The sequence below is a fragment of the Arvicanthis niloticus genome, chromosome 8 (genome assembly GCF_011762505.2).
Source record: "Arvicanthis niloticus isolate mArvNil1 chromosome 8, mArvNil1.pat.X, whole genome shotgun sequence".
NCBI classification, from domain to species: domain Eukaryota; kingdom Metazoa; phylum Chordata; class Mammalia; order Rodentia; family Muridae; genus Arvicanthis; species Arvicanthis niloticus.
Window position 1 is genome coordinate 9,567,405 of NC_047665.1, and position 11,926 is coordinate 9,579,330.

The window sequence follows — 11,926 nt, forward strand, 5'->3', positions numbered from 1 at the left end:
TAACCATTTTCTTTGTTTAAGATCTTGGCGTAGGCGATCAGGATCATGTCGTAAATAAGAAAAGGAATACGAGAAACTAAAACGGGTAAGCTGCCATGAGAGCTACGGCTCAATGTTTTGTTCCTGGCAAGAGTTCCACAACTGGTCCCAGGAGGCCTCCTTCTTTTGAATTTTTTGCCTCAGTCTGTAGAACTTGTCACACAGATTCTACTGGGGTGGTGTGGCAGTTTACTATCATACATATGCAATATCGTTTAACAATCAAGATCAAAAGACAAAGGCTTCTTGGGAGGCAGGCGATTCTCTATGTTTGAGGCCAGCCTGGTCTACAGAGTGAGTTCCAGGACAGCCAGGGCTACACAGAGAAACCCTGTCTCGAAAAACCAAAAACATAGCAGGGCGGTGGTGGCGCATGCCCTTAATCCCAGCACTTGGGAGGCAGAGGCAGGCGGATTTCTGAGTTCAAGGCCAGCCTGGTCTACAGAGTGAGTTCCAGGACAGCCAGGGCAACACAGAGAAACCCTGTCTCGGAAAACAACAAAAACAAACAAAAAACAAAACAACAAAAAAGAACAAGAAAACCCAACCAAACAGAACAATCAGATGGTGGTGGGCCAGGAGTTCCTGTCTTCAAAGACTTAAAAACAAAAACAAAACCCCTCAAACAATCTAAATCCCAAATCAACCCAACCACTTTTGCCTGCCAACCCCAACCGACAAACCCACACTTCTTATCAATTCCTTCATTCCACAAACATCTAACCTTTCTCTCTGGAGAGAGAACTTGATATGGCCTTTTGCTTTAAGGACACAATGACCCTGCAGTGAAAACAACTCTAGAAAAAAGATATTTTACTTGTAGGTAAACCGGAGGATTTATCTTGATTCTCTCTCTCTCTCTCTTTTTTTTTTGAATAAACAAGGCTATCAAGAAACAGCTGAGAAGACCATTAAAAAAAAAGTTGAATTCTTCGAAAAATGAAGCCAATTTAAGGAGAAATCATTCCTATTCCAAAAGGTAAAGGGTGGACGCGCGCTGCATTTCGGGATTTGTAGTCGGGGCAGGTGAGAAGCGCCTGCGCAGAGCGACGCGGCGCTTTTTCGGCGCCTGCGCGCGGGGACGGCGCCAGACTCAGCGTCTCCAGCTTCCGGCGCGCGGTTCTTGTAGAGGGAGCCATGGCGGCGCCCACCGCGGTCTTGGGTCCCTCGGCCCTCGGCCAGAGCGGCCCCGGCTTGATGGCGCCCTGGTGCTCTGTAAGCAGTGGCCCGTCTCGTTACGTGCTCGGGATGCAGGAGTTGTTCCGAGGCCACAGCAAGACGCGTGAGTTCCCGGCGCACAGTGCCAAGGTACACTCGGTGGCCTGGAGCTGCGATGGCCGTCGCTTGGCCTCAGGGTCCTTCGACAAGACTGCCAGCGTGTTCTTGCTGGAGAAGGACCGGCTGGTGAGCTTGTAAAGCACGGGCCTGGCCGGGAAGAGGGCTGTGTGTGGAGAAAGAGAAAGCAGGATGGGTAGAGGAATGGGGAGGGGCATGGTCTGTCGTTGTCGGCGATGAGGAAGGGATTTGGGGGACTAGAAAAGTTGGGGTGACGAATGAGGTGAGGCTCCCTGGCGGAGAGCAGAGAGCGAACTTAGTGGCAGTAAAGAGGTGTGGCGACATGGCTGTAAGCTAGGGGAGGTTGAAGACAGGTGGCTGAGAACGGTGAGGGTCTAGAAGAACCCTTGGTAGGAATCCCCGATGAGGAGTGACTAGAGACTGATGGGGTGGAGAGTCCCTAGGATGGAGAGGAGGTGTTTTTTATTTTTATTTATTTTTTATTTTTATGATAGCGTATCTTTTGGGAGTAGACCAGGTGGGTTGGGATGGTGGTGGGAAAAGAAAGAAGGAAGGGAGGCCAGGAAGGGCCAGGGCCGAAGCTCAGAGAGGTTCATGGGGGTTGAAGTTTTGGAAAAAGGACTGGATTTCTATTTTGAATTATTCAGATTTTTGCTGGTTTCAAGGTACCACCGTTTGGATAAAAGTGGCATCTGGATTCTGTTCCTTTAAGGTCAAAGAAAACAACTACCGGGGCCATGGGGATAGCGTGGACCAGCTTTGCTGGCACCCGAGCAACCCTGACCTCTTTGTCACCGCATCTGGAGATAAAACCATTCGCATCTGGGATGTGAGGACGACAAAATGCATTGCCACTGTGAACACAAAAGGTGACGTCAGAGATTGGGGTTTCAGGGAGAAAAGCTAGTGTGATTTTTCAGCAACCAGTTACTGTGTTCTCTGTAGCTAGTGCAGGTTATCAGGTTGGGATGTATGTCTGCCTGGAGGAGACAAGAACAGAATTCGAACACTTTTCTGACAGGATGTAGATGTATTTAGGTGAGCAGTGGAAGCCATACAGAGTAGTGCCTGCAGAGACATGGAGAGTTTGGGAGATTATGGCAGAGAAACCCTGGGTGATCTGGAAAGTTGTGTGTTGTGTTTAAAAGCTGTGTTCAAAGAAGCAGTGTGGTAGTTTGTATAGGCTTGGCCAGGGGAGTGACACTATTAGGAAGTGTGGTCTTGTTGGAGGAAGTGTGTCACTATGGACATGGGCTTTAAGACCATCGTCCTAGCTGCCTGGAAGCCAGTCTTCTCCTGTTTGCCTTTGGATCAATATGTAGAACTCTCAGCACCTCCAGCCCCACATCTTCCTGGATGCTGCCATGCTCCTGCCTTGATGATATTGGACTGAACCTCTGAACCTGTAAGCCAGCTCCAATTAAATGTTGTCTTATAAGAGTTGCCTTGGTCATGGTATCTCTTTTTTGATTCAACGTTTTTTTTAAAACTTTTTGTTTTTTTCTGAAACGTTCTTAGGCCTAAATGGACTAAGAAATTGAGAATCAGAGAGAGGAACACAATGACTTGTCATGGTGTCTCTTACAGCAATGAAAACCCTAACTAAGGCAGACACTTTTGTTGATTTTGGATTTTTTAAAATGAATAAATAATATTTATTTATTTACTTATTTGGGGGGGGGGAGGGGACAGGGTTTCTTTGTGTAGCCTTGGCTATCCTAGAACTCATTCTGTAGATCAGGCTAGACTGTGAACTCAGAGATCCACCTGCTTCTGCTTCTGCCTCCCAAGTGCTGGGTTTAAAGGCATGTATCACCACCACCAAGCTCCCACAATAGAATTCTTGATACGCTTTCTGATAGATTTTTAAACTGCACTTTAGACAGTAGGGAAACTTCTGTGTTCAGTGTGGACACTCCTGACTTTGATGAGACTGGCACTGGGGGTGGAGCGGGGTGGCGCTTTTGACAAATGTTTAGACTCAAGGTTGGTCAGTGCAAGCTTGCTTCCAGTGACGTGGTGATGGATGTGCTGAAGGTAGCTCTGATCTTCTTTCCAGGAGAGCAGAATAAGCTCTGGAGGCTGATGGGCAAAAGTGAGCTTGCTGACGGATTATGTCTGGGTTCCCAGGGGAGAACATTAACATCTGCTGGAGTCCTGATGGGCAGACCATCGCAGTGGGCAACAAGGACGACGTCGTGACCTTCATCGATGCCAAGACACACCGATCCAAAGCGGAGGAACAGTTCAAGTTTGAAGTCAATGAGATCTCGTGGAACAATGACAACAACATGTTCTTCCTGACCAACGGCAATGGCTGCATCAACATCCTCAGGTGAGGTTCTGGCCAGGCTGGGAGTTGTCACCCCTGCACTGACTGCCCTGTCAGGTGCAGAGAGGAGTTAGCTGTGAGCCTACGCCAAAAGACTTGAACGATAGAGAATATTAAAAAAAAAAAAAAAAAAAATCTACTTTGTTTTAGGAATTCTGGATGTTATGAGTTTGTTCTGATAATGATTATACATTTTCCTGCTGATGGAGAGGGAACTGAGGCTTGAGGGAAAGTTCAGTTATAGCCCGCCCAGGGACCTGATGCACCTTGATTCACTCTTTCAAAGTTTCAGCTTAAATATTTTTCCTCTAGCAAAGTCACTTTATCCTCTCCTCTCCCAGATTGGAGGGTTTTAGTGTATCTTATGCCCTTCCTATTTCTTCTTTTTTAATGATTTATTTATTTACTTATTTATTTATTTGTGTGGAACTAGAATCATAAATGGCTGTGAGCTGCCATGTGGTTGCTGGGAATTGAACCTGGGACCTCTGGAAGAGCAGTCAGTGCCCTTAATCGCTGAGCCAGCTCTCCAGCCCCAGGAAGCCTTTCTTAATTCTGTATTATAATGTGCACTTTATCTCTGTTTCTCATTGCACTAGCAATTTCATGGTGGAGAGGACTGTGTTTGTTTTGTTTTCCATTGAATTGCTAATGCCTAACCTAGTGCCGGTTTTAATACTGGGATCTCAGTAAGTACTTGTATAAGTAAACAAAAATGTAAAATTAAGATTCAGGGCCATGAGGCTTATGCTTATTGCTGTGCCAGTGAGTAATGCAGGACAGATGGCCATAGTTTCTTTGGTGGAAAGGATGAAGTTTGTTGTGAGTCCTGTAGCTTTTAATTTTTCAAAGCCTATTTTTAATGATGGCTCTTAAATGCTTTAACCTCCCTTCTAGCCCTCTACTCACCAGAAGTAGTGGAAAAGAAAGGATACAGGGGACGTGGACCTGTTTAGAAATTGTTCTTCAAAGCAAATCCCATCTGCGTTGTCAGGAAGTCAGCCATTCAATTTATAGGTCAGCAGCTGCAGCTCAATCCACTAGTAAATACTTCATGAATATATCAGTAGTCTAGTTTGGTAGAGTCGGGATAGCAGCATGAATTAGCAGTGGTGGCACGACCTAGCAGAGATAGCTAGGCTAGCAGAATTGACATGAGTCAGCAGGAGGAACCAGGACAAGTAGAGATGTCAGAAGAAGATCTCTTTCAACAAAATGGAGATCAGTGAAGATGTGAGAAGTGTTGTAGAGCTAGCTTTACAAGCTGGCCCTTCTCCTCCTTTGAGTCCTGTTTATACTCCCGCCAAACATCATGCGTCCTCCACGGGTCTTTCCTCATCACGTGCCTTGCGTCAGCACATGAGTCTGTCTTAGCAAACTTCACAAATCTGTATCAACTGACATTACTTTGCCAGAGGGCATGAGAAGCCGCAGCCACCACCAGAAGTTTTTTGGCGTGATTCTCCATGGAGTCCTGACAAATGGAGTTCAACCAATACATGGACGTCATTAATGAAGAATCCTTCATCACCAGTCCTTTCTCATGTTTGCTTTAGCAAAACATCCTTTCTCCTGTGTCTGCTTCAGGAGAAAACCTCTGTCATGTGTTTGCCCCATCAAAACACCATCCAACACAACCGACTTTCCAAAGAACCTTTCAGTTTCCACTTAATAATCCCAAGTTAAACAAAACAAAGTAAAAATCATATTGGGAGAGGATATTGAAGGAATTATATATTTGTAGACTTGTAGATATTGCACTGTGCTTTTTTGCGTTTGTGTATTAGATAGTTTTGCTAGGTATAATACTCCTAGATTTGCTTTTTTGCTTCTGTATCTTAGGTGTGCCACTTTTTCTTTTTTCCCAGAGTGATGCTCTCAAAAAGTCTGGAGATGGTCTAATTTATTCTGTGAGGTCCAGTGACCTCACTGGTTCATCTAGGTGTTAGATGGTCTCTGCTCATGTATATGTAGGCCTGTGTTGTGCGCTTGTACTTGAGCAAACCTTTTGCTTTTTCCTTTAGGGAAGTTTCTGTTACTGTTTTTTTCCTTGGTGTCTTAGTGCCCTGGCCCTCTTCTGCACATTGATGGCTATGTGTCTTGTTTCTCAGCTACCCAGAACTGAAGCCTGTGCAGTCCATCAATGCCCATCCTTCTAATTGCATCTGTATCAAGTTTGACCCCATGGGGAAATACTTTGCCACAGGAAGTGCAGATGCCTTGGTCAGCCTCTGGGACGTTGATGAATTAGTGTGCGTGCGGTGCTTTTCCAGGTATGTAACTGACAGGCTTTTCCTGTGGGAAATCATCCTTTCCTCCCTCCTTTGGGGGTAACTGATGTTTTGGGGATAACTCTGATGTTTCTCTCCATCCTGTCATAGACTAGACTGGCCTGTGAGGACCCTCAGTTTTAGCCACGATGGGAAGATGCTGGCATCAGCCTCGGAGGATCATTTCATTGACATAGCTGAAGTGGAGACAGGTATCTTAGTTTGAATCCTTCGTGCCTGATGCCTGGTCTCAGGCCCTTTCTGGTCACGAGTTAGCTCTGGACGCTACTTCACCAGGGGCATCAGATGGGTTTGTGTTGTTGAGACATCTGTTGATAGGATTGTCAGTTCCATGTAATGGTCGGATGAAAGGACAAGAGCAGAGCGCCAGGTCTGAAGGGAAGTGCTGCAGGGAACACTGTGTTTGCATTGTGTCTTCCACTATCTAAAAATACATTTTAAAAACAGATGGGCTTTTTTTTTTTTTTTTTTTTTTTTTAAAGACAGGGTCTTTAGCTCTGATTGGCCTGGAACTCCTGATGCAGGTGAAAATTGTCTTTGAATTTACAGAGAGCATCTGTCCTGCTTTCTGAGTGCTGGGATTAAAGTAGGACATCCTCATGCCAAGCTAAAACGTCCTCAAATAAGACACAAAGCACGGGCATTTATGTATACTTCTCCCAAACTGCACTGCCCCCTTTCTGACACCTATCAGTTTTCTGTGTTCTTGGTTATTTGTAAATACATATCACCTAGGAAACACTTCAGGTGTTTTCGTGATTGCTTTGGTTTTCTTCAGTTGTGTAATTTTTATCTTAACCAATACCATAACAAGTGATACAGAATTAAATACCTAAGGAAAAGTAAGAGTTGTGTGGCAGTGACACCAGAAACCACGGGGTGTGTCCACACTGCCTGGAAGGAGTTCAGACAAGCTGGAGACGGCTGTCTCTGCCATAGAATTACTTTAAATACTTCATATATATAACAAAAATATATACTTATGTACATACATGCATACATTTCAATAGTTTACGGTATAATTTGTTCACCATATAGTGACTTGTTAGATGTATGTATCAGCATATCTAGAGTCTTTATATTGGTACCACACTTTAAGTCTTTTGTAAAAATTTTCAAAAAACCAAAACCATTATTTGTCGTTGGTGGCTGTTTTGTCTGCATGTCTGTCATTACAGTGTGCCTTTTGCTTATAGCAGCCAGAAGAGGGAGTCGAATCCCTGGGTACTGCATCCTTTGGGTTGGAGTTAAACAGATAGTTGTGAACTGCCATGTAGGTGCTGGGATTTGAACCTGGGTTCTTTAGAAGAACAGCTAGTGCTCTTAGCTGCTAGGCCATCTCTCCAGCTCCCACATTGTAACTCTTAAGTTAGGGAGAAAATTTGGAGCAGACCTGAAAGAAATCATGTATAATTTCAACAAGTTAGAAGTGAACTTTTAGGGAAAGTTATTTGCAAGGCTTTGTGGTATGTGGGGTGTGGCTTTGGAGACAAACTGCCTTCATTTTCCTTAGGTGCCACTCTGTTAAGACACTACTCCCTTTCATTTAAGAAGTGTCTCTGCCTTCCAGGCCTGTCCCTGGCATTCAGTGAGGACAGGCTCTCTGTAAGGTGCTTAGCCAACCATAGCTGGTAATTGCTAGAGTAGAGGCCTAGACTAGACTCTTAAGTTAACATGCTTGTGTGTGACATCTCTATATGTCAAATACTTTATGAATGTGCTACTTAACAACATTCTTTCTGTTGCTTTCTATAGGAGACAAGCTTTGGGAGGTGCAGTGTGAGTCCCCGACTTTCACCGTGGCTTGGCACCCCAAGCGGCCTCTGCTGGCTTTTGCCTGTGATGACAAAGATGGCAAATACGACAGCAGTCGGGAAGCTGGAACTGTGAAGCTGTTTGGGCTTCCCAATGACTCCTGAGAGGGCCAACAGCGAGAGCAGAGAGGAGGCTGGGTGGACTGTTTGGACTTCCTAATGACTATACCTTACAGGGAGAGGAGGCCTTGGCTTCCTAATCACTCCTGAGAGGACCTGACGGGGAGAGGAGGTGGGCACAGACTTTTGGACTTTGTGGGCACCCTAAATGTTTATAAATGTCATAAACTACAAAAACAATCTTTGGTCAGGCTGTGCGTACCTTAACCCTCTGTGGTACTGGATAATCGACTTAGCCTTACTTGTGGTAAGCAAGTGCCCCACACCTAGCTCTATCCCTGCCTACTTGCTGCATTTGTGTGTGTGTGTGTGTGTGTGTGTGTGTGTGTGTGTGTGTGTGTATATTTTGTGTTAGCTAATATAGACTTTGCAAGTATGGGTCATGATCTGTTGTTTTAGGGTTCTCTAAAGGAACACAACTGGTAGAATGTCTATCTGTCTAAGAACAGAACTGATAAAATGTCTGTCTGTCTGTCTGTCTATGTGGGATTTTATCAGATTGGCTTACAGGCTGTAGTCTGGATAGTCAGTCCAGTACACTGTCTCCTGATGGCAAGGCCAAGGATCCAGTAGTTGTTCAGACTGAATGTTTCAGTAGTGCTAATCTGGTGCTGGAGTCCTTTTGGAATTCCAAAAGAGCTGCTGGTCGTTGGTCTGTGTTGGAATTCTGAAGAAGTAGGTTCTAATTACCAGGGAAGGGATGCCTCAGCAGCAGGGTAGATGCACCAGGCAATGAGAGTGAGGGCAAGCAGGTGAAAACCAAAGCCAACTTTCCGGATCCTTTTACATAGGCTCCCACCAGCATGTGTGTCCTAGATTTATGTGGGTCTTCCCACCTCAGATGATCAAGAAAGATCTCTCACAGTTGTGCCCTGGTGTTTGGGTTTCAGTGATTTCCAGATGCTGCAGTCAAGTTGACAACCAAGATTGCCCACCACATGACAAGCAGAGCCTACCTTCTGGGAGTGATTCATTTTCTGGATTTTACTATGGCAGTCTGTTGGACATGCCGCTCAGGCAGCATCTATTTAGAGGTGGGGTAGCATAGGGATGGGAGTTTTTAAAACTTTATTTACTGAGCATTCAATAAAACTGGATTTTATTATGAGGTGTCTAAAGTTACTGTTACTATCTTTATTCCAGGAAGATACTGCAGTTTTAAATTTGGTTTTGGTTTTAAGTCTGAGAGTTTATGAACCTGTCTAACGTCCTAACCAAGATTTCTGAGCTGCACTGCTGGGCTGCTGCGGTAATCTGCATACATGAGCCGGTGTGCATCTGGCCTCATTCTACCTGGTTTTATATTAGAGCAAATTAAGGCAAACACACTGTAAAACAGAAGTAAATACACAATGAGATTGAGATAAATTAGAAAGTCCAAGCCGAGGAAGTGTAGGGCGTGTGGGGAGTGAGGCCATGCATGGATGATCTGACTCAGAGTGAACGCCCACAGCAGCCGAGGATGGAGGAAGGCCGTTTGCTCGCTGGCTGCTTTGATGCGAGTTCTCAGTATATTGCACAGGCTGGGACTTAATGTAGCCCAAGGAGACCTAAGCTCACTGTCCTGCCTCAGCTCTCTGAATGTTACCATTGCAGGCAGATGTCACCATTGTTGGAATCTCTCTGGAATAAGCACTCTGACACCAGTGTGAGTTGGAGACAGTGTCACTGGTGAACTAAAACCATAAGAGCTGAAATTTGGCTTCGGGCCCCAGTCCTGTCTGCATTCTCAATTTTCACTTTTAAAACCACAAGGTGGCACAATTCACAGAAGCATACCCGCAGGTTGTTATGGGCAACAGCAAAGAGCGGTTGAGCTCTTTCTCCAGGTCATTCTGTTCCAGGCATCTGGTGAAGTCATGCTTGGCAAATAGGCAGGACCACGCAGTGCTTTAAGTGCCGCACTAAGGAAGTCAATGAGTGAGCATCTAATAATTGGCCTTTTCTACCTTCTACTTCACTGTGCCTTGCTGCTTAAGGGAAACGCTCGCCAGGGCTGGTGAGATGGCTCAGTGGGTTGAGACATCTGAGTTCAAGTCTGACAACCTGTGTTTAGTTCCCAGGTTCCACATGGTGGAAGATCGCACCAGCTCTACAGTGCTGTCCTCTGGTCTCCATGCTGTTCTTCCATGGAGAAATTAGACATTGCCAAATACCATGTTGGGTATATTATGAGCGTGTAGTGAGTCCTTAAAACTTTAAAAATTTTTTCCTGCTTTGAGGCAGGGTCTTGCAGTGTGGGTGGTATTTTTGGCTTTACAATCTTGGGGATTATGGGTAACACTGTTAGTCCAAATGGTCATGTTCAGACCCAGGTTTGCTGGAAGGCCTAGACGAGCTTTACCTTTGTGTCTGCAGGTTGCCATTCGTTGTGTCTCACAGGAAGGAAGCCTTGGGTCCCAAGGATGGTGAGGTAATCTGTTGATCTCTGTCTTGGGCTTAGGAATGTTTCTCCTGGCTTTCTAACAGCTGGTTGTGGACCTTCCTTGCCACCCATTGTATAAGTCCAGTAGTGTTTTTGTCACTTCAGTACACTAGGACACATTGTTCTTGGTTTTTAACTCCTGTGGTCACTACCGTACCTATCTGTTCCCCGGAGTGTTGGAGGAGGGCTGGTTTTAAACTTGGTTGATTCTGGCCTCATCTGTGTGGAATTTTCCTCCCTCAGTTTCCTCAGTTTGGGTAAAGAGGTTCACACTGCTTCTTTAGAGATATGCTGTCACTTGGTAGAGGTCTACAGCTGTACACAAGTCCCCTGGGGAAGGGCTCCCCCTAGTGGCAGTCTTTGCACAGTGCTTGTGTATGTGTGTGTGTGTGTCTGTGTCTGTGTCTGTGTCTGTGTCTGTGTCTGTCTGTCTGTCTGTCTTAAAGAGACGATTTTTGTGTGTATCTTTGGCTGTCCTGGAACTTACTCTGTAGAACAGACTGGTTTCAAACTCAGTGATCCACCTGCCTCTGCCTCCTGAGTGCAGGGACTAAAGGTGTGCGCCACCTTCCTTGAACCCAGCTTTGCCTGGGTTTAGAAGCTCAGTTCATCAGAAGAATGACATTGTGTGTCCTCAACCTGGGTCTTCCCATGGTTTCAGTGCATTCTGTAGTACAGAGCTGGCAGGAGGCTGTCGGGAAGCTGAGGACTGGACTTTGTTGGGCAGGGTAAAATGGATGTTTACTGTCCCCTGACCTATATCATGTGTTGGCCTGAAGGAAGAAAAAAGAAAAGGGTAGAAACTTTTAGCTGGGCGTGGTGGCACACACCTTTAATTCTAGCACATGGGAGGTAGAGCCTATACAGAGTTAGAGCCCAGCCAGAACTACAATATTAGGACCCTATCTCAGGGAGGTGGAGGGGGGGCAGTGGGTGGAAACACTGCTGTGGCAGCCCTGGGACTGTGATGACATGAGATGCCACATGGTAAGCTTGCATGAGGTGTGGGTGAGGAGGCTTGAATAAGGCAAAGGGGGAGGGGATTAGGAGTCAGGGCAGCGACTCCTGGGCATATGCTGGTATCCAAGGGCAGGGATGTGGATCAAAGGAACACACTAAGCCCAGTAAAGGCCAGTGCTGCTCACAGAAGACAGATGTGGCATCTTGGTGTGGAGAGACAGGAGAATCAAACCCTGAAAGGCTTGTGTGTGCTCATGTGTGCTGATTGGTGTATAATGTGATGTGTGGGTGGGTTTAGCTTAAAGAGTGGGAGGGAGGGCCTGCAGAGAGGGCTCAGCAGCTAAGAGCACTTGCTGCTCATGCAGAGGACCCAGGGTCTGTTCCAAGCACACACACAGTGGCTCACAACCATCTATAACTCCAGTTGCAAGATGTTCTCTGGCTTCCGAAGACACTGTATGTGTATGGTGTACTTACATAAATGCAGATAAAACAGTCATACACATACAGATAAGACAAGTGATAGGTGTGTTCTTGAGTCCCTTAACTCTGAAGCGTAGATTCCATCCCTGAAGGCTTAATCATGGAAAGAGAGAACCGTGGAATATCAACCCTCCATGGAGGACACAACCCTCACAGAGTTGAAAGG

General features: G+C 45.8%; 1 protein-coding gene across 1 annotated transcript; it reads left to right on the forward strand.

Moving 5' to 3' along the window:
• Positions 1-1,087: 1,087 nt before the first annotated feature.
• Thoc3 (THO complex subunit 3) lies at positions 1,088-8,997 on the forward strand. The gene is made up of 6 exons (XM_034511057.2): positions 1,088-1,443; positions 2,048-2,204; positions 3,466-3,670; positions 5,779-5,940; positions 6,049-6,149; positions 7,714-8,997. Exons 1-6 carry the CDS (start codon positions 1,177-1,179, stop codon positions 7,875-7,877), a joined length of 1,056 nt encoding a protein of 351 aa, XP_034366948.1. The 5' UTR covers positions 1,088-1,176; the 3' UTR covers positions 7,878-8,997.
• The last annotated feature ends 2,929 nt before the right edge of the window (positions 8,998-11,926 follow it).

Bases quoted from the DNA above. Each gene is read 5' to 3' on its own strand.
- Thoc3 (XM_034511057.2), top strand. From the start codon at position 1,177: ATGGCGGCGCCCACCGCGGTCTTGGGTCCCTCGGCCCTCGGCCAGAGC. The intron at 3,671-5,778 runs GTGAGGTTCTGG...CTTGTTTCTCAG, and splicing joins GGCTGCATCAACATCCTCAG to CTACCCAGAACTGAAGCCTG. The intron at 5,941-6,048 runs GTATGTAACTGA...ATCCTGTCATAG, and splicing joins TGCGTGCGGTGCTTTTCCAG to ACTAGACTGGCCTGTGAGGA.